Consider the following 22,870-nt stretch of genomic DNA (forward strand, 5'->3'; position numbering starts at 1 on the left):
CAGGAAAGTTTATGAGACTCTTATCTCCAACTAAGCTCCAAAAAGTCACAAATGAAGTTATTGCTAAGGGATAGCAACTGGGCCCTAAGTTTAAGCACCCAGAGCTAAAAATAACAAACAGGTATAACTTTGTATTCCCCCAGAAAATAAAATGCCCCTGTTTTAATACCTGAACTATAATGAATATTCTCTTGACATATTTTTTACCCAATAATTTTAAAAAGTAAAAGATTCCTTTTTTCAAGGACCAGAGGTTTGCCTCAGAAGTATGCCTAGCAATCACAGGACTCTTAGTTCAAATCCTAGTACTGGCCCATGAAAACAAAAACAAAAACTTTTGTTTTAAACATAATGCTATTAACAAAAATACATGAGAAGTCAGGCAAAACATTCCAAATAAAACTAGAATTTTACAGAAACTATTTCAGAATACACAAAATGTTACTGCATAGAAATCAATTGTGGCCAGGCATTGGTGGCTCCTGCCTGCAATCCAAGCCACTCAGGAGGCTGAGATCTGAGGGCCATCAGGAAAGTCGATGAGACTCCAATTAACCATCAAAAAAAAGCAAGTGGATCTGTGTCTTACCTCCAATTAACCACCAAAAAATTGGAAGTGGAGCTGTGTCTCAAAGTGGAGTGCTATCCTTGAGCGTAAAATCTCAGGGACAAGTTGGGTGTGGTGGCTCACGCTTGTAATCCTAGCTACTCAGGAGGCTGAAATCTGAGAATCTTGATTGAAAGCCAGCCAGGCACTAAAGAGGAGAGACTCTTATCTCCAATTAACCACTAGAAAACTAGAAGTGGCGCTGTAGCTCCAGAGGTAGGCTGGTAGCCTTGAGCTGAAGAGCTGACTGAGGGACAGTGCCCAGGCCCAGAGTTCAAGCCCCACAACCAACAACAAAAAGAGCTCAGGGCCAATGCCCATTCCCTGAGTTCAAGACCCAAGACAGATTTAAAAAAAGGAAAGAAAAGAAAAGAGAAAGAAGTCAGTTGTGCATTTATAATGCCAGTGTGGAACAATAAAGCTAAGGGATAGTGCCCAGGTTCTGAGTTATACCCTTAGTACCAGCACAAAACACACATGCATTCAACTGCATACACAAAAACTACTAATGTAATCGTCAAATTTAAGACACAGAGGCAGAAAGATCATCAGTTTGAAAAGCTAGAGCAGGCTAGATAGCAACACTCTGTTTAAAAAGATTTTTTCTTTGCTAGTCCTGGGGCTCAAACTCAGGGCCTGGGCACTGTCCTTAGGCTTTGTCAAGGCTAGAGCTCTACCACTTGAGCCACAGCACTACTTCTGGCTTTTTCTGTGTAAAACCCAGGGTTTCGTGTGTCCTCAGCAAGCACTCTACCCCTAGGCCACATTCTCAGCCCTTTAAAGGAATTAAAAAAAAAAAAATTAGTGATAGGGCAGTAGTCTTGAGCTGAAGAGCTCGAGGACAATGCCCAGGCCCAGAGTTCAAGTCCCATCACTGACCAAAAAAAAAAAATAGCAACCAGGAAAAAATACTGAAGCATATCCTAACAGATTTTCTCTACTTTTTAAACTTTTACCCTCTTTTTAGAGATGAGTTGGACTTAATGCCCTTCCTCAACTTCCCAAGTAACTCCAGACATATACCATACACTTTCCTAATGTTTTTGTTGTTGCTTATTTACTTATTTTTGGTCACTGGTCATAGGGCTTGAACTCAAGGCCTGGATGCTATCCCTGAGCCACTGGAACTCAGCTCCTTACTAGGTTTTAAACCCCAATTCCCAATTCTCTTTTCCTTTTTTAAAATTGTTTTTTTATTATTATTTTAGTTGGTCATAGGGCTTGAACACAGGGCCTGGGCTCTGTCCCTGAGCTTTATTGCACACTTTGAATCACAGCACTTCTGGTTTTCTGGTGATTAGAGGTAAGGGCCTCACGGACTTTCCTGGTTTGATTCTCATATCTTAACCTCTTGAGTAACCAAGATAACAGGTGTGAGCTGCTAGTGCCTGGCTTCAAAACTTTAAAAATTACACAAATAGGCAGCTTTCAGTCAGGCACTGGTGGTTCAGGCCAGTTATCCTAGCTACTCAGGGGATTGTAAGGATTATGGTTCAAGGCCATCCCAGGCAGAACTTAAGTAGGAGAATGCTGCTTGTCATAAACAAAAAGGCTAAGGGACAGCACTCAGAGCCTGAGTTCAAGTGTCAGGACTCCCCCTCCCCCAACCAAAAAAAGAAAAAGAAAAAAGAAAAAAAAAGAGGCAGCTTTTTATGCTTTAGAGACTGATTAAATTTGGAAGTTGACAATTCACTTAAAATAATGGAGCACCAGTGGCTCACACTGTAATCCTAGCAACTCAGGAGGCTGAGGTCTGATAATCACAACCATAACTCAAAGGCAGCCCAGGCATGAAAGTCTATGAGACTCTCATCTCCAGTTAAACACCAAAAAGTTGGAAATGGAGCTGTGGATCAAGTGGTAGAGCACGAACCTTGAGAATAAGCTCCGGGAGACTAGGGGTAATCACTCATGCCTATAATCCGAGTTACTCAGGAGTCTGAGATCTGACGATTCCAATTTCAGAGCCAACCTGAACAGTAAAGTCTGTGAGACATTTATCTTCAATTAGCCTCCCAAAGCCAGAAAGGAAGCCATGGTTCTAAGTGGTAAAATACCAGCCTTGAGCACAAAATCTCAGGAACAACACCCAGGACCAGCACAAAAATAAATAAAATATAATAAACATAATATAATAAAAATATAACAAAATAATGGGTAATCAATTCCCAGGTATGTATTTACACAGAACACCTGATTTTTCTCTTTGAAATACCAGTTTTAAAAAGGAAGTTTAAGGGCTGGGAGTTTGGCTTAGTGGTAGGGTGCTTGCCTAGCATACTCGAAGACCAGGATTCGATTTCTCGGAACCATATACATGGGGAGGGGTGAGGAATGGAAATGGTGCTGTGGGTCAAGTGGTAGAGCTCTAGTCCTGAAAAAGCCCAAGGACAGGGCTCAGGCCCTGAGTTCAAGCCCCAGGACTGGCAAAAAAAGAAAACAAAAAAGTATGTTTACATATTTATATATCACTTAACACAACTGTTACAAATATACATAATACACACTGTTCTGTATCTTTTTAATTAATTTATCCTCAAAACAGTTCTGTACATATTAAGCACATACATCTTTTCAAGATGCATGGTCTTTGTTTACACTATTTTAGCAGTCTATAAATAAATGTCACTAACCATGAAACAAATTATTTCATGAGCCACTAAGAAATTAAAGAGCTATCAACTGTACCTACAGTACTACAATAAAAGATATTTTGGTTTTTGCTTTATTAAAATACTAAAAGTCTAAATAAGATACAATTCCTAGTTTATTGTTACAAATCATGATAAAATAAATTAACATCAATCATGTATTATTTTGTGCATTACAGGAGTTAAGTTCAGGACAGTTATAAATAGAAGCACACACACACACACACACACACACACACACACACACACACACACACACACACACACACACACACACCTTTTCTTTCTTTTTACTTTCCTTCTTCTTTTGCTGGTCCTAAGGCTGGAACCCAGGGCCTGGTACTGTCCCTGAGTCTCTTTGTACTCAAGGCTAGTGCTCTACCACTTGAGGCACAGCATCACTTCCGACTCTTCTTCTGAGCAGTTTACTGGAAGTGTCTCACAGACTTTCCTGTGGGGGGGGGGGGGTGAGTGTGGGGGTAAACGGGAGTCTTGGTTTGTCTGCCTGGACTGGCTTCAACACATGACACTCAAGATATCAATGCCTCCTGAGTAGCTAGATTACAGACAGGAGGCACTGGCGCCAAGCAATCTCTGAGCATTTCTGCTCAAGGCTAGAGCTGGCTGGCTTCAAACCAAGATCCTCAGATCTTAGTCTCCTGCATAGCTCGAATTATAGGGGCAGGCCATTAGGAGCTGGGCAAGATATATGCTTTAAGTGTGTGCGTGTGTGTGTGAGATTTTACATGAGTTACAAAGGAGAGTGGGATGATTTCATTGTTACTTTTCCACTACATTTAAAATGTAGTCCAATTAACAAAGATATATACATTTTAATCTTTAATTTTCTCTGTGTAGTGGTGTTCCCTATTTATATTCACACTGTTATGATGTAAGTAGCTATGTGGTAGTGTTAAGGCTGGAACTTAGGGACTTGAGCTTTCTTGCTCTACTACTTGAGTCATGCCTCCCAAAAGCCTTCAGGCTTTTTGCTGGTATACGTCTGCTAGAGCTTGTGCTCAGAGACTTACAGTTAGTTTGTCCTGGACTGGCTTCAAACCTCAGAACTCAAGATCTCAGCCTAAATAACTAGAATTAGAAGCATAAGCCACAAGCACCTGACTTTCTGCTGGTTATTTTAGAGATGAGAATCTAACAGATTTTTCTTCTTGGGCTGTCTTCAAACTATAATCCTCTGCCTCTTAGCCACCTGAGTATTTAAAACTACAGGTGTAGGCCAGCCATCATCACCTGACTAAAATGGTAACTCAGTTTAATAGCCACAGTTCTTATTATGACAGGGTTAAGAATATTTTCATATATTTAAAGGATATCTGTATTACTCTCTTACATGTAATATTCATATTTCTTCCTTTCTACTTTTTCACACTGAAAAACACATAAAGGAATTTTTTTTCCTTTGTATATACTGCCTTTTTGTTTTGCTTTTTTTTTCTGCCAGTCCTGGGGCTTGAATTCAGGGCCTGAGCACTGTCCCTGGGCTTTCTCAAGACTAGAGCTCTACCACTTGAGCCACGGCACCACTTCCGGCCTTTTCTATGTATGTGGTAACAGAGGAATGGATTACCAGTCTGCATAACTAGCCAAAAGTTACTTTTTGTCTGTGCATGTGTCAGTCGTGGGGCTTGAACTCTGGGCCTGGGCGCTGTCCCTTAGCTCTTTCAGCTCAAGGCTACTGCCCTACTCCTTGAGCCACAGCTCCACTTCTGGTTTTCTGTTGGTGGTAAATTGGAGATAGATAAAGAGTCTCAAAGACTTTAGTGCCTGGACTGGCTTTCAACGGTGATCCTCAGATCAGATCTCAGCCTCTGAATAACTAGGATTACAGGTACGAGCCACCATGCCCAGCTCCAAATATTACTTTTTAAATAATAACTTTGGGCTGGGAATGTAGCTTAGTGATAAGAGTGCTTACCCAGCATGCATGAAGCCCTGGGTTTGATTCCTCAGTACCACATAAACAGAAAAGTCTAGAAGTGGCACTGTGGCTCAAATGGGAGAATGCTAGCCTTGAGCAAAAGAAGCTTTGGGACAGTACCCAGGCTCCAACTTCAATTTTTTTTAATTAATTAAATAACTTTTGACTAGAGATGTAGCTCAAAAATGGAGTAGCAAGGAATAGTACTTGTGTAATTAACTAAATTCGGCTCTTAACTCTAGAAAATAATAATTCTCCCATTGTTCATTCTAATAATTTTATTACTTTTTTTTCATTCAGTCTTTTATTCTTCCAGCTCTATTTCAGAATAACTCCTTTTGTCCAGATTGTTACCAGTTGTCTTCAACAGCATTGCTGTGATATTGAGGCTTTCCCCCCAGTTTTAAGGATTGAACTCTGGGCCTCTCTACTACTTTTTGTTTTTTAGCTTTTGAGATCAGGTCTACTAACTTTGGCCTGAGCTGTCTTAGAAACTTGATCTCTGTTTCTGCTTCCAAAGTAGCTGGAATTTCAGACATATACCATCAATCTGGCTCTTATTGAGGTTCTTTTTAAATACTGCCAGATTCAGAAACAGATATAACTAATGAGCTCAAAACTGGTGCATCAGACACCAAAACTGGGGATTTAGAAGTCCCTATACAGAAGCCAGCTGTGACAGTTCCTGTCTTTAATCCCAGCTACTCCATATGTGGAAGCAGAAGGATCCTGAGTTTGAGGTCAAACTAGACAAAAGATATCAAGATTCTGTCTCAAAAATAAAACAAAAAAAAAACCCAGGATCATTGGATAGGGGGCATAGCATAAGAGCACTTAACTAGATGTGAAAACCTCAGAGTTGAATCTCTCAACATGGAAACACAAATACATGCAATATTAATAGCATACATCCTTTTTTTTTTTTTTTGGCCAGTCCTGGGGCTTTAACTCAGGGCCTGGGTACTGTCCTTGGACACATTTTGGTCAAGGCTAGTACCCTGCCACTGGAGCCACAGCACCACTTCCAGTTTTTTTCTGAGTATGTGGTACCAAAGGAATCAAACCTAGAACTTTGTGAATGCTAGGCGAGCACTCTACCACTAGGCTACACTCCCAGCCTAATAGCATAGATTTTAAAATCCATAATCTACAACATAATAACCTATTAGCTACTACACTTCTCAATTCTGAGCAATAAGACAGTAATAAGAAAAAAGTAATTGGGTGCACCCATGGCAACTGCCTATAATCCTAGCTACTCTGGCAAGCTGAATTCTGAGGACTGCAGTTCAAAGCCAGCCCTGGAGAGGAAATCCTTGAAACTCTTACCTCAAACTAACCACTAAAAAAGCCAGAAGTAGATCTGTGGCTCAAGTGATAGAGTGCCAGCCCTAAGTAAATAAACTAAAGCTCAGGAACAGTGCCAAGGTCTTAAGGTCAAGTTCCAGCACCAGCACACACACACACACACACACACACACACACACACACACACACACACACACACACAAAATCAAATAAACTGGGTGCGGTGGCTCATGCCTGTAATCCTAGCTACTCAGGAGGCTGAGCTCTGGGGATCATGGCTCAAAGCCAGCCAGGGCACTAAAGATCATGAGACTCTTATCTCCAATTAATCACAGAAAACTAGAAGTGGCACTGTGGCTCAAGGGAGTAGGGTGGTAGCCTTGAGCTCAGAGACAGTACCCAGGTCCAATGACTGACTCCCCACTCAAAAAAAAAATCAAATGAAGAAAATAGAAGCATTCCTGTTTATGATTGTTACAACACAGAGAACTAAGAAATGGATTATCTATCATTAAGTTAAAATATCTAAATGTGGAGCCTGGTATTGTGTCATGTGCCTATAATCACAGTATTTGGAAAGTAAAAGCAGGAGATCAGAAGTTCAAGGCCAGCCAGGGCTCAGGGTTCGTGGCTCACGCCTGTAATCCTAGCTACTCAGGAGGCTGAGATCTGAGGATCAAGGTTCAAAGCCAGCCTGGGCACAAAAGGACCTGAGACTCTTATCTCCAATTAACCTCTAGAAAACAGGGGAAGTGGGGCTTGGTTCAAGAGTAGAGCGGTAGCCTTGAGCTAACTCAGGGACAGTGCCCAGGCCAAGTTCAAGTCCCATGACCCACCAAAAAAAAAAAAGTTCAAGGCCAAACAGGGTTACATATGAGTTACAGGCCAGCCTGGCTACATAAAATAAAATCCTATCTCACAAAAATAAATTTACATATGCACAATTACAATAGAGGTGTTAACAGTGAATATTTATATAATATCTTATAATTTTTATAAAGTGACCACTTACATTAATTTTTTATCCTTTTAACTCCTATATGAGAAAAGCGACAGAGACTTTAATTTTCATTTATGACTGAGGAAAATGGATAGAGTGATGTTAACTTTTACCTTGAAGGAAATGGCAACTCAGCACTGAAACCTGTATCTTATGTTTCCAAATCTGTAAACATACTGCCTCTAGCAAAGCATGGTAACACATGCCTGTAATACTAGCACTTAGGAGACTGAGGCAGGATGATGACTGAGGCTAGCAAGGACTATACATCAAGACGCTATCTCAAAATAAAACTAAATAAAACAATAAAAAACCCATAGCTCCAAATCCTATCACACAGAAGAAAAAAAAAGAAAGAATATTGCCATTCTCAATGGTTTGAAGCAATGTCAATTAACTATCCAGAGTGATACCTAATTATCCACAGGAAAGGTGTACCTAAAGTATGGGCTATATCCTGAATAAACCTTTATAGATCTATAATAGTTTTTTTTTTAATTGTAATTAGTAAAAGGGTTACATGATATTTGTCAGATAGAAGGTGCATTAATTCACATACATTGATACCCTTTCACACGTCTTGGTACCCATTTCCCTCCCCCCCCAGGTCTACAATAGTTTAAACAACAGTCGAGCGTGACAGCTCATGCCTGTAATCCTAGCTACACAGGAGGTTGAGATCTGAGACTTGCAGTTCAAAGGCAGCCTAGGCACTAAAGTCCACAAGACTCTTTATCTCCAATTAACCACCCGAAAACCAGAAGTGGCACTGTGGCTCAAGGGGTAGGGCGGTAATCTTTAGCTGTAGAGTTCAAGGACAATGCCCAGGCCCAGAGTGCAAGCCCCATGACCAACAAACAACAACAACAACAACAAAGCTGGAAGTGGAACTGTGGGCCTTATGATGTAGAGCTCTCTCTAACTTTGGGCACAAAAACTCAGAGAGGGCACCCAGATGCTGGATGGGGAGAGGAGAGGGGGTGAGATAAGGGAGGGGTAGGGAAGGGGGGAAAGGAGAGAGGAGGGAGAGAAAGAGTAAGGGGGGAAGGGAAGGAGGGAGAGAGGGAGAAATTAAAATGGACAAAAGGGGCTGGGAATGTGGTCTAGAAGTAGAGTGCTTGCCTAGCATGCAGGAAGCCCTGGGTTTGATTCCTTAGTACCACATACACAGAAGAGGCTGGAAGTGGTAGAGTGCTAGTCTTGAGAAAGCCCAAAGACAGTGCTCAGGCCCAGTGTTCAAGCCCCAGGACTGGAATAAAAGAAAAATGACCACTTTCACCTGTAAAACATTTTGTCTATTAAAACCATCCTATTTTACTGTGGAAAAAAAAAGAAAAAAGAAATGGAGGAGAGGGGGAGAGAGGGGGAGGGGGAGGAGAGAAGGAGGGAGGGAGGGAGGGGGAAGGGGAGGAGAAGAGGGAGGGAGGGAGGGAGGAAAGGAGGGAGGGAGGGAGGGAGGGAGGGAGGGAGGGAGGGAGGGAGGGAAGGAGGGAAAGAGGGAAAGAGGGAAGGCAGGCAGGCAGGCTTGATCTTCATCCCAGAATCCACAACCTATTCACCAAATCTATAGTAGACCACCAAAAAATATGGCACTAATTGTAAAAAAAATTTAAGTGGTTTGAAAAAAAAATTTTTTTTGAGAGATAGGATCTTACTGTATAGCTTTTCATCTGGATCATCTATCCAAGCCCAAACTGGCTAGAACTCAATTCTTCCTACCTCCACAGGGAGTACTGGGATCTAGGTAGGCCAAAAAATGTTTTATGTTTACCAAAAAAGCCTGAAAAGGGGAAGGGGAGGGGAGAAGAAGGAAAAACGAAGAAACTAAGTCATACATTTTCAAGAGCTTGATCTAAACCTAAGAAACGGCCTCTGCTTGGAGAATGGTAGAAAATCTCTTAACATTTCATGTCTTATCTCTGTACCACTATAATGAATTCTAATCACAGGGCAAAAGAGCCATGAAATCAGTAGTTTCAGGGAAGCTACTGATTTCAGGGAATTTGAAAGTACAAAGCTAAACTGCTTGTTTTCTCTTTATAATTTTTTTGAAGGGGACTGGGATTTGAACTTGAGACCTTGTGCTTGCTAAGAAGGTGCTCTATCATTTGAGTTACACAAGTCTCTTTTTTACATTGCTTTGTTTTAAAAGACAAGGTATGGCTTTATGCTCAGGCTATCCTAGACTGTAATTCTATTTGTTCTTTCCTCTGTCACTGTGATGAAGACACATGCCACTAAGCCATTGTGGCTTCCCAGTAGCTTGGGATGGCTGATGTATGCCACCATACCCAGACATTGGTTAAGATGGTCTCATAAACTTTTATGCCTAGGCTAGTCTTGAACCACATTCCCCAATCTTCACTTTCCAAGTAGCTAGGAATTACAAACTTGCCACTGTCCCTGACTTTACAATACTAAAGTCACAATGCATAAAGAAAGTATAGCCTGATAATGTACTTAATTTGACTCATCTCTACGACACACACGAATTCAAACAAGTAGAGCCATACACAGTATGCTGATCTGTAGGTTTTAATGACATGGCAGCATACTGTTGCAAATTACTGGCAAATATGGTGCCTAAACAGCAATCTAAAACAGTTACAAGGAAAGCAGGCTATGTTTGGGGGGGAGGGGGAGAAGGAGAGGAGGAGAGGAATAAACCCAAATACCAAATACTTTTTATACCAAAAACAAAACAAAACAAAATAAATTCATGTACAAGATTTACATCAGAAACATTTTCTTTTCTTTTCTTTTTTTGGTAAATTTTAAAAACTTACCCTGTAGAGATTTTCCCAAGCCCTGGCCCAGCTTCCACCCATGTTTCTGGAGTAACCGGTGTCCAATATTATCCTGACAGACAGAACAGAGAGACAAACCAAAAATATTCCAATAATATATTCTTCCCTTCCTAGTGACATTTAAACAGGTGATGAGCAAGAGATAATTCTACATATATGCATGCAAAGAGTGCTAATAATAGGGTAAATGTGCCCCCAATAAAAAGGCTATTAATGTAAAAAGAAATGCTAGTATTTTATATGGGAAGAACATACGGGATAAGGGTCCTTTCTGATAGTGTGCTGAGCAACTTTTCTATATAACACTTTAAAAAGGAGCAAATCAGGATAGGAAAAGGGGGAAGAATACATTCATGAAATTTTAAAACATTAAAAAGCATAAAATCAAGGTACTTATACAATCATATCCACCACCAAGACAGCACCACTTTAAGATTGTTTAAGTTAAAAAAAAAAAAAAAAAGGAAAATCTACATTGTGTTTTGTTATTTTATGTGTCAGGCTTTCAGGATACAAAGTAGTAAATATAAGACTGCCCCACCACTAGAAATGAAAATCAGCAAAATCCAGGCTAGACTTGATTGGGTTTTTAAATAAATAAATAAATATATGTAATATACATATTTAACTAGCATGCAGCCAATATTAAACTGAAATAACAGTGAGGTTAGTAAAACAAGAAATTAAATTGATTAAACATAAAAATAAAATGAGCTCAAGCACAGACTAAGTGATGCATTTCAACATGTAGTCTAACAAAAATGCTAAGATGTTAGAATGAAACAGGCCTAGCAATAAGTTAACAGTAAAGAACCATTAGTGCATGTAGGGGGAAATCAACATACATAATGTCTCATCTTCCTAGAAGCACACTGGGAAAGTTATTTCAATGTAAAAGACACCAGAAATAATAATTAAATGTCAGCTTTTGTGCAAAGCATCAAGAAATTAAAAAAAATTTGCAACCCTCTGTTCAATTCTCTATTTTTCATTATTTTTGTGAAGTAACAGGTCAAAGCTAAAATAACAGATAACTGTACCCTCCACACCCAAAAAAATTAAGCCCTAGCATCTGTGACTAATGCCTATAATCCTAGCTACACAGGAAGCTGAGAGCTGAGGATTCTGCTTTGAGGCCAGCCTAGGCTAAAAAAAAAAAAAAAAGCCTCAGAAACTCATTAATAAATAAGATGGTACTAATCCAAAGAAAAAGCTAATATGTACCTCAGAGGTACAGTAATGCCCAGTATGCACAAGGCCTTGTGTTATTATATACTTAACTGCAACTGTAGTATTAATCTAGTATCATCATCTGGAAATAATCTCTACCTGAAATCAATTTATAAAGCTAAAAACACCACAAATATCTCATTGAAATCAATTATCTCAGATTAAAATGATTTTCATCCAGCTTCATATTCGATGATAAAATGCTAAGTGGAGTGGTACACAGAAAATAATTACTGTTATCTTTTATGACAGCAAGTGAAATGCTCTTAATAGTTTTTCTTTTTCAGCCAGTCCTGGGCTTGAGCTCAGTGCCTGAGCACTGTCCTTGGACTTTCCCAAGGCTAGAGCTCTACCCCTTGAGCCTCAGCATCATTCTGTCAGGTTTGCTCAAGTAAAAAGCTTGAGACTCTGTCTGAAAAATAACAAAAAGCAAAAGGAGCTAGATGAATGGATCAAATTGTAGAGTGCCTGCCAAGCAAGCACAAGGCACTGAGTTCAAACTACAGTACCACATATAAACAAGATACTACTATATTATTATATGGTGCACAAATTAATTTTACTAATAATTGAAACAACTAGAAAACACTAGGCTATGTGCAATCTATCACAAAAATGTAATTCAGCAGTACTGGTTTCCTTTCTTCCCTGTATTGCCAGAAAAACATCTTCTAAATCAGTATTAACATGTCTATTTATAAATGCCTATTAAGTTTTTTTTTGTTTTTTTTTTAAGGGCTAAGAGTGTAGCCTAGTGGTAGAGTGCTTGCCTAGCATGCACGAAGACCCAGGTTTGATTCCTCAGTACCACATACACAGAAAAAGCCAGAAGTGGTGCTATGGCTCAAGTGATAGAGCTCTAGCCTTGAGAAAGCCCAAGGACAGTATCCAGGCCCTGAGTCCAAGCCTAGGACTGGATGGATACATATATATATATATATATTTTTTTTTTTTTTTAAAGCCAGGTGCTGGTTGGCTCACACTTGTAATACTAGGTACTGTAAAACTAGCTGGGACAGGAAAGATCATAGACTTTTAATGCAATACTCAGAAAGTGGCAGGGCACTAATATTGAGCAAAAGAATCTCAAGAACAACACCCAGGCCCTGAGTTTGAGCCCCAGGACCAGCACCAAAAAGAAAAAAAGGGAGCTCTGTCAAAAGGTGGGTATTAGCAAAAGGAGATTAACAAGAAGGATGTAGGTAGATGAATATGGTGGAAATAAGATTGTTTGCAGCTATGACAATAATGAAACCTGCTGAAATTTTTCTGGGAAAAAGAGGGAGAAAAGGGATAGTGATTAGAAGGGGTAAAATGGATTTGAGTATATTATAAACGTGTGGAAATATAACAAAAAATCTCCCCCTTTATAACTAATGTAAAAATTTTAAAAATACTTCTAGCTGGGCACTGGTGGCTCATGCCTGTAATCTTAACTCTATTCAGGAGGCTGAAATCTGAGGATTACAGTTCAAACACATCTTGGGCAGAAAAGTCCAAGACACCTCTTATCTCCAATTAACCACCAGAAAACAAGTAGTGCTTTGGCTCAAAAGTGGTAAAGCCTAGCCTTGAGCCAAAGAGCTCAGGGACAGCGCCCAGGCCCTGAATTCAAGCCCTATTACCTACTCCCCTATTCTTCCCCAACCTTTCCCCCCCCCCCCCGCAAAAAAAAACCCTTAACTTAACCAGTTGCTGGTGGCTTGTGCCTGAAATCCTAGTTAGTTAAGAGGCTAAGATGTAAGAATCAAAGTTTTAAGCCAGCCTGGGGAGCAAAGTCTATGAGACTCTTATCTCCAATTAAGCACCCAAAAAAGTCAGAAGTAGAGCTGTGGCTCAACAGGCTGAGAGCTAGTTAGCCTTGAGCAAAAATGATCAGAGACAGTGCTAGGGCCCTGAGTTCAAGCCCCAGGACTAACACAAAACAGACAAATACTTCTTAAAGGCTGGCTCAGGAAGTGACACTGGGGCTTAAGTGGTAGAGGACTTGAGCCTTGAATAGAAGAGCTCAGAGTTCAGGGACAGGCCTAGGGTTCAAGTCCCATGAAGGACCAAAAAAAAAAAAAAAAGGCTGGCTCAGTGGTACAACACTTGCCTAGTATGGTAAGACCTTGTGTTTGCTCCTTAGCAGTATAAACTAAAATACAATAAAACATACTAAGTCTTAATGTAATATTAGTAGAAAATACAAAAACAACAACAAAACTTTTGTGGATTTTTTTTTTTTGGTCCGTCCTAGGACTTGAACTCTGGGCATGGCGTTGTCCCTGAGCTCTTCAGCTTAAGGCTACTGCCCTACCCCTTGAGCCATAGCGCACCCTTTCAGTTTTCTGGTGGTTAATTGGAGATAAGCGTCTCACAGACTTTATTACCTGGGATGGCTTTGATCACTTTGATCCTCGATCCTCAGATCTCAACCTCTTGAGTAGCTAGGATTACAGGTGTGAGCCTGGCTAAAACTATTATTTTCTCACTATGAAAACAAACTTATTTATTTATAAAATCCTTATTTTGAGTCATAATTTCTACAACTGAACATACCTCTAGAAAGGACAGGATATGGGGCCAGGAGCCTAGTGGAAGAGTGCTTGTGTTCCATTCCTTGACACCACATACTCAGAAAAAGCCAGAAGTGGGGCTGTAGCTCCAGTGGGAGAGTGCGAGCCTTGAGACAGTGCCCAGGCCCTGGAGTTCAAGCCCCATGAAAAAAAAAAAAAAAAGAAAAGAAAGAAAAAGGCAAGAATAGTATAATGACTCTTCTAAAGAGTATGAAGCTGATTAGTGTTTACGCTTACTATTTACCAGTGCTATCAATTATCTGGCACAAAGTTTAGATATTAAACAATGCTGACAAAAAATTTTGCCACCCTTCCCCCATTTGGTTATGGGTTTTCTTTTTTAAAGAAAACTCAATCTTTGGCTAAGTGGAGATGAGACATTATGCTGACTGTGTTATATTATGAATGCACTAAAATAAACAGACAGATGAAGCAGTATGCTATTTCCAAAAGCAGTGCAAGTGGAGTGAAAGCATTTCCATACGAACCTGGCTTTAAAAACTGGGCTGTCAAAAGAACAGTTAAATGTAACACAAAGTAAGAAACTGTCCAATCACTAATGGTTGTTTATTTATTTTGGGGTTTTTTTTGTCTTGTTTTCAATTCACTGCTTGCAAGTAATATACTTATTAAAGGAGAGTAAAAGCATAAGTAAATTCACAAGTCAAGATCAGCTGAGAGATTCAAAAGCAGCGTGTTGTGACTGACAACAGTGAAAGGAAAAGCAAATGTTAAAGGAAGAAAAAAGAAAAAATTAGGGTATACACATTAGCACCACTTGTACAAAACCACTCAAGAGAATGGCTGTCACCTCAAGAAAAAAAAAGCTATGAAACAAAAATTACAGTGGCATATTCCCCTAAAACTTCAGATTTAAACTTTTTAAAAATTAAATTTATTTTCTCTAGTACAAACAAGAAATTAAATGTTGGAGGCTCTACTAGAATATTTAATACACTTTTTTAAACTTCTTATTTTTGTTAGTCATGGGGATTGAACTTGGGGTCTATACAGTGTTCCTGAGCTCTTTTGCTCAAGGCTGGTGCTATACCAGGCTATCACTTTGAGCCACAGTTCCACTTCTAGTTTTCTGGTGGTTAACTGGAGGTAAGAGTCTCACAGATTTTCCTGCCCAGGCTGGCTCTGATCTCAGATCTCAGCCTCCTAACTAGGATTATAGGCGTGAGCCACCAGTGCCTGGCCTAATATACTATTTTAACTCCTTCTGATTAAAACAAATACAACATCCACAACAGACAAATATCCTAAAACATGCTATCCTCACCAACCTAAAGTAAATACACAAAATCTGGACCTCTCCTGTCATTTCAAACTACTTGCCTCTATAGAAAAGAGAGCTCGGGCTGGGCGCAGTGGCTCACCCCTGTAATCTTAGCTACTCAGGAAGCTGAGATCTGAGGATCGAGGTTCAAAGCCAGCCTGGCACTAAAGAACATGAGACTCTTATCTCTAACTCTATAAAACAAGAAGTGGCGCTGTATCTCAAGGGGTAGGTTGGTACCCTGAGCTAAAGAGCTCAGCAACAGCGCCCAGGCCCAGAATTCAAGCCCCATAACCCATGGGGGTGGGGGGAGGAAGGGAGGGACTCAGTGGGGGGGGACATATATGCACTGGGTGGATCCTCAGAAAGATCTAATATTCAGTATGATACCCTTCCAAAAACAAAAACAAGATTTGATAAGTTTTTTGTTTTTTTTTTTTTAATCAAAACCACAATGGGTAGTCAGGCACCAGTGGCTCCCATCTATAACCATCTATAATCCTAGCTACTGGAGAGGCTCAGATCTGAGGAAAGCAATTCACAAGCCAGCCTGGGCAGGAAAGTCTGTGAGACTCTTATCTCCAATTAACCACCAAAAAGCCAGAAGTGGAGCTGTGACTCAAGCGGTACAGTATCAGCCTTGGGCAAAAAAACTCAGGGATAGCACCCAGGCTCTGGGTTCAAGTCCAGGACAGATACAAAAAAAAATACACGAAAAACAGAAACCAACCAACCAAAAAGAAAACTGGGATAAAGATGATAGATAATATAAATATTTAATACAAAGGAAGACAAATAGTTTACAATAAAACAAAGCAGTCATGTCTATCTCTTAAAGGATCAAAAGTTTATTTAAAAAACAAAAAAGAAACACAGCTGGATGCCAGTGGTTCATGCCTATAATCCTAGCTACTCAGGAGGCTGAAATCTGAGGATCAAGGTTCAAAGCCAGCCCAGGCACAAAGGGATCTGAGACTCTTACCTCCAATTAACCTCTAAAAAACAGGAAGTGGGGCTTGGCTCAAGAGTAGGGCGGTAGCTCTGAGCTGAAGAGCTCAGGAACAGCATCCAGGCCTAGTTCAAGCCCCACGACCCACCAAAACAAAAACAAAAAGCAAAAACAAAAAAAAATTCTACAAATTGTGATAGTGGTAGGCTATTTATAATTTAGATGTACAGGTAGCAATTACAAGAAAAAAAATTTGCCACTCCTGGGGCTTGAACTCTGGGCCTGGGCACTGTCCTTGGACACTTTTTTTACCTGAGGCTAGCGCTCTGCCATTTGAGCCACAGCACCACTTCAGCCTTTTCTGGGTATGTGGTACCAAGGAATCAAACCAAGGGCTTCGTGCATGCTCTAGACAAGCATTATACCACTAGGCCATGCTCCCAGTCCCCAAAATTTTAACTTTAAACTAGTGAATAAGGTAAATTAGTTTTATTCAATGAGGGGTTACTCAAACATGCCCCCGAAAACTGATTTTCTACATTTTATAGGGTTTTAATAAACTACTGAAACCTTAGGCTTTGTGCATAAGATTCAAAATTGTCACTAGCATGTTCTTTGAAAATAAAATTCTTGCCAAGTGCTGGTGGCTCACAGCTATAATCCTAGCCACTCTGGAAGCTGAGCTCTAAGGATCGCTATTCACAGCCAGACAAGGCAGAAAATCGGTAAGATGCCTATCTTCAATTAACCACCAAAAATGCTTAAAATGGAGCTAGTGACCTCTCGTGGTAGAACTCTATGTTTGAGCACAGAAGCTCAGGGACAGTGTCTAGGCCCTGAGTTCAAGCCCCAATACTGGCACACAAAAATAAAAAGGGCCTGGCAAGGTGGCTCACGCCTTTAATCCTAGCTACTCAGGAGGCTGAGATCTGAGGATCAAGGTTCAAAGCCAGCCTGGGCACTAAAGACTGTGAGACTTCTCTCCAATTAATCACTAGAAAATGGGAAGTGGGGCTGTGGCTCAGGGGTAGGGCAGTAGCCTAGAGCTGAAGAGCTCAGAGATAGTGCCCAGGCCCAGAGTTCAAAACCCAGGACCCACCAAAAAAAAAAAAAAAAAAAAAAAAAAAGAGATGGAAGAAGGGAGAAAAAGAAAAGAAGAGGATTAATGCATGAAACTAAAAAAATCTAATTTGTTTCTACTAATCACCTCAGTTGACCTTTTCCTGTTTCACTTATCATGTGAGAAAAAAATAGAGCTTTTAAAGCGAATAATAATAATCTTTAAAGCAAGGTATGTATGGTCTAAGCAGTTATCAACATACTAAAGAAAGACAAGCAATTTTTAAAGCTCATTGTTACTGTCTCAGCCCATCTTCAGCATTTTTACTTATTAAATATTAAGTAGAAAATATTCCCAGAAATTTCTCTCCACTCTGTATAGCCACATACTCCCACAGTAACAAAGATCATTTCTGGCAACATCACCAATGTGTATGGTTGTAGCCTGCCAAAACAAAGATAAAAATTCACTGCATGGGGCTAACTCCAAATTTCTATACTAGGAAATAGGATCTCAAAAACTATACTACAGATATACTAGTGACTCCATCAGTATTCTGCACTGATTTTTTTTTTCCACCAGTCCTGGGCTTGAACTCAGGGCCTGAGCACTGTCCTTGGATTTTCTCAAGGCTAGAGTTCTACCACTTGAGCTTCAGCACCACTTCCGGCTTTTTTTTTTCTATGTATATGGTACTGAGGAATCAAATCTGGGACTTTGTGCATGTTAGGCAAGCACTCTACCACTAGGCCAAACTCCTGGCACTGCACTGATTTTTTTTTTTTAAGTTGACAGCCACGTTTAATTAATACATTTAACTTATCCCATTTTCAACAGTAACAAAACTGGTTAAGTCTCTTGAGTGGATTGTAAGCTTTGCTGATTGTGTATTAGAAGCTCTATAAGCAAGAACCAAATGCTACTAGGTGAACCCATGCAACAGTTGTAAAACTCCCCCCCCCACCAAAAATAAAAAATCTATAGCTCACTACAGATGACACAATGAAGACTAGAGAGAAAAGCCATATAGTAATGCTACACCATTCAGCTCCAAGAAGCACATTGTTTATTGTGCAATCCACATTAAGGTCACTGCTAAATGTCAATCAGCAGTCTCAGAGTTACAGTTTGGAACTAGTGGAGTCCACAGATCTAAACAGATATACGACATGACAAAAATCCATTTATACATATACCTATAAAAGCAAACTAAGCACCTGCAACTAGAGTTTGAAAACTCACCCTGAATTTTAAAACCTATTCAATCAACCTGACAATGATTATGCCAGGATTTTAATCTGTCAGACAGAGCAAAAACCAACTACTGGCTGATGGGTAATGCATTTCCAATCACAACAATAACATATTTTAAGGCTATGATGCACGCATTTTGCTTTTGTGTATAACTTAACATCATTTTCCCATCTGGCTTTTCATTTTCAAGCTATGATAAAGGTCACAAAAGAACCATATATCCTAAATCACACCAGCCAATACTAATAACTATGACAAAAATTAGATTGGGCTATGGCTTTAGATAAAAGTTTTTGTTTTCAAAATATTCTAATATACATGTCATAATTATAACAGTTTATACTTTAAAATATCATAAAGCAACCATGGCTTAAAATTCAATTTCCAAAGTTTGTTGTAATTAGGGTATTTTACGCTTTCACTTTAATTCAGATAACCATGTACTCTAGCAATTCTTGCATAATTTACTTTAAAAAGTAAAACAAAACTTTTTTTTTTTTGGCCTGCAGGACCTAGGTGCTATCCCTGAACCTCTTTGTGCTCAAAGGTGGTACTCCACCAACTTGAGCTGTAGCAATCCTGAGTAGTATACTGGAGGCAGTAGTCTCACGGACTTTCCTGCCTGGGCTGGTTTTAAACAATGATCCTTTGATCTCAGCCTCCTAAGCAGCTAGGATTACAGGCTTGAGCCACCAGCGCCTGGCACATTTTATTCTTGACCCGAAAATTCATTGAAGGATATTTGGTTGGTTGAAATAAAGGAAAATAATAAAGCTTTTTAATTATTAAACACTTTCTGAATGCAGGATTTTGATTATTTTCAACATTTGCCTATAGAAATTGAAATGCTTGTTATCTCACCAACAAAGCTGGATTTTAGAAGCATAAATAATACATTATTTTATCTCTTGAATCTCATTTCCATCTTCCTGGTTTTCACCAAATTTACTACAAAATGAAAAGACCTTAATCCTCTACTCACAATAACCCTCCACACAGGCATATTCTTGGCACAAACCTGTGCAGACTTCCATGGTTACCAGCTGCTGCAGAATACCTTTGTTTAAAAAAAAAAGGACTAGACCTTTAGCTCCTGCAATGATCTGTAGACTCCCAAAGCTGCATATTTCCAGCCATTTTGAGTTGCATGCTGTAGCAAAACAGTCAGCACCTCTCAATAGATATTGCTGCAGAGAAAGATTTTAATTCCACAGAGACACACTCTGTGATAGAAGCAACATTTCCCCCAAGAACAAAACAGCTCAATATAGCCAGCCAGCCACATAACTTAACATATACTATTATTTCTTAAGCATTCTTCAGGTGATATAGGACTTTCATCTTTGGGAACGGAAAAGAGGGAACACTACCTACTTTGGTGTCAATCACATAGGAGTTTCTTTTAAAACTTTAAATTTTGTTCCTAAATGATTAGGCAGCAGAAGTAAGATACCTCTTTATCTTGTGATTCTATTTAACATAAACTACCAAATCACAAATAATACATATATTTGTGCCTCAGAAAGAAATTTGTATTACTACTTGTAATAATTGAATATATCTTTGACCATACATTATTTAAAAATTTAAATATATACTCAGACTACTAAACCATTTGCTTTTTTAAGTGAAGAAAATAACATTATTTAGCAGTTAGGGCATATGTCAATTCTACTACTATTTATTAAGTCAACAGTGACTTTTCAGATTGTCTTCTCACAGTACTGCCTCTGATATTTGGCAGAAAATCCTGGGCGTTGTAAAGGCAATACAGCATTAGCTTCCTATGCCATAGAAAACTTTCTGACAATGTAGCCCTAAAAAGAGGCTTTAAAAATGTTAATTGTTTAAAGATTTTACAAAGTCCTTGTTAAGTATAGCAATAATAAATAATAGGCTGCAAATTCATACTAAAAAAAAATTCCTACTACTGGCAATCAGAGTATTGAACAGAATCTAACTTACATAGGATTATTAAGCAACCATATGCCTTACAAAATTTGGTACTGGGGACTAGATATTGACAGTTTGTTCTTAAGCTCTGATGCAAAGAGAAACATACTTAAAATGGGAAAATTAAATTATTTTAAGTACAAGATACTGATCTTGACTATGGGTTTCATTATAAAGTCCAGCTTGGTGATAATCCCCAATATGGAAAAAAGCACAGTAAATTTTAACTTAATAAAGTAGGCTTGGCATTTTAACCTTATGTCAAAACACAAGACTGGACTTTCTGCACCATATCAGATTTGAACTCTCCCTCTGCAGCATTATCACATGCGTCATCAATTACTGCCATGCCTAAGTCTAGCACCATGCCAGCACATTAAGACAGAAGATACTATATGCAGTGTTCACTGGACCAGAGGACAGAAATAAGAAAGGGAAGTGGGGGAGAAAGAAACCCTTGAGAAGAAATTAAAAAAAAAAAAAAAAAAAAGGCAGACCGTGCAATACAAACCAGATCATGGCTGCTTAGCTAATATGGGCCAACTGCTGTGGAAGAAAAATGTCGAACACCCCAAGTTGTGTAAATTTCTGTAAACATCTAAACACACACACAAACATACACAACACCAACCTAATTAGGAACATAAATATATGTTGATCCTTTACTATGTTACAGTTTAAAAAATAAAAAAGCTAAAGTATCTATGCTCTCTACAACTCTACATTGCCTTACTTCCCACAGGAAAAAAGAAGCTAATGCCTCTTAAAGAAAAGGGGTCTTGTCTTGACTAATACAAAGACTGACTCCTTCTTAACTCATTGCCTCATTTAAATTTTACCAGTGGCTCAATAAAACCCTTATAAAGTGGTATACTTACTCACAAATATTAAAGCTGACAATTATGACAAACTTAAGACATTCTGACAAAGGACTAAACTATTAAAAAATAATAGGTTTTTCAAAACAAAGTTATTTCAAAATTTAAAAATTAAGGGGATTTTTTTTTTAATTAAGAGACAGGGGAAAGATACCTCTTCATTCTACTGCTTGACATCATTAATGTTTCAAAATATACAGTATGAAAAGACAAAAATAACTTTTGACCCCACCAAAAAAACAAAAACAGACTTTTTTCTTTTTTGCCAGTCCTGGGCTTCAGCTCAGGGCCTGAGCACTGTCCTTGGAATTTCCCAAGGCTAGCACACTACTGCTTGAGCCTCAGTACCACTTCCAGATCTTTTTTCTATGTATGTGGTACCGAGGAATCAAACCTGGGTCTTTGTGCATGCTAGGCAAGCACTCTACCACTAAGCCAAACTTCCGGCCCGCAAAACAGACTTTTTAAAAATTTCTGTTTTGTTGTGTTGGGCTCAAACCCATGGCCCTAAACATGGCTAGGCAAGCAATCTACCACTAAAACTACATCCCCAGTTCATACACCAGACATTAAGCTACAGGGATGAAATTTACTGTGTTATACAGGAGTCTGGTAAATAAAATTGGTAACTGTTTCAATACATGATTGATTATATTTAATGCCCAGAAAAAATATTAAAGGATCAAAATACATTTTACTCCTTTATTCAATTTACGAAGTGCTAAAGTTTAACTTACTACTTTAACCAAAATATTAGTATAAGCCATAATTACATTTCCATCAAATTTTTAATCTTTTCTCTATTTTAGGCTGATTTTCCAACATATTAAATATTACATCAAAAACTCTGATTACTGTAGGTCATGCAAGAAAATAGTTCTAAACTACTCTATAAGTTATTAATAAGTTTAGTTTCATCCACATCAAGTGTCACTCAAACACCAACTAACTAACTGGTTAAGACCTTAAATAAAGTGCTGATCATCTTACCGATTCTATAGGCTTGTCAAGGGACGCTTGTTCAATTTCTAAGTGTCCTTCTTCATACTGATCAAAGTGATTACCCTAAAAAAAAGAAGACCATAGTTCTTTTCAAAAACAATAAACCAAGATTATTAATAGCCTACTGAAGTAAGAATTATTTCCACCTTTTTAGCATTTTTCAGCAGACAACCAAAACTGTACAACTAATTTTGCCAGTCCCGGGGCTTGAACTTAGGGCCTAAACACTGTCCTTGGACTTTCTCAAGGCTAGAGCTCATGTGGTACAAAGGAATCGAACCCAGGGCTTCATGCATGCTAAGTGAACACTCTACCACTAGGTTATGCTCCTGGGGACCCCCCCCCCCCCGCCTTTTTTTTCTTTTTCTTTTTTGGTGTTTAGCTATGAGTTT

General features: G+C 39.0%; 1 protein-coding gene across 4 annotated transcripts in view; it reads right to left on the reverse strand.

The window, feature by feature from the left end:
• Nucleotides 1–22,870, reverse strand: part of Gpatch8 (G-patch domain containing 8) — a 74,393-nt gene that overhangs the window by 42,554 nt on the left and 8,969 nt on the right. For 2 of the 4 annotated variants that reach the window (XM_090350037.1, XM_090350036.1), the window contains exons 1-3: nucleotides 22,467–22,546; nucleotides 14,589–14,606; nucleotides 10,292–10,364 (exon numbers count right to left, since the gene is read on the reverse strand). Coding sequence is in view for 1 of the 4 variants with exons in the window: in XM_090350035.1 (XP_090206161.1) it covers nucleotides 10,292–10,364; nucleotides 22,467–22,541 (148 nt within the window). In the remaining 3 variants the exon portion in view is untranslated. Of the gene's footprint in view, nucleotides 1–10,291; nucleotides 10,365–14,588; nucleotides 14,607–22,466; nucleotides 22,547–22,870 lie in introns of those variants that run through there. The other 2 variants (XM_090350035.1, XM_090350038.1) reach the window with 2 other exon arrangements.

This window comes from Megascapheus bottae, chromosome 17 (assembly GCF_031878675.1).
Source record: "Megascapheus bottae isolate mThoBot1 chromosome 17, mThoBot2.hap1, whole genome shotgun sequence".
Lineage (NCBI taxonomy): Eukaryota > Metazoa > Chordata > Mammalia > Rodentia > Geomyidae > Megascapheus > Megascapheus bottae.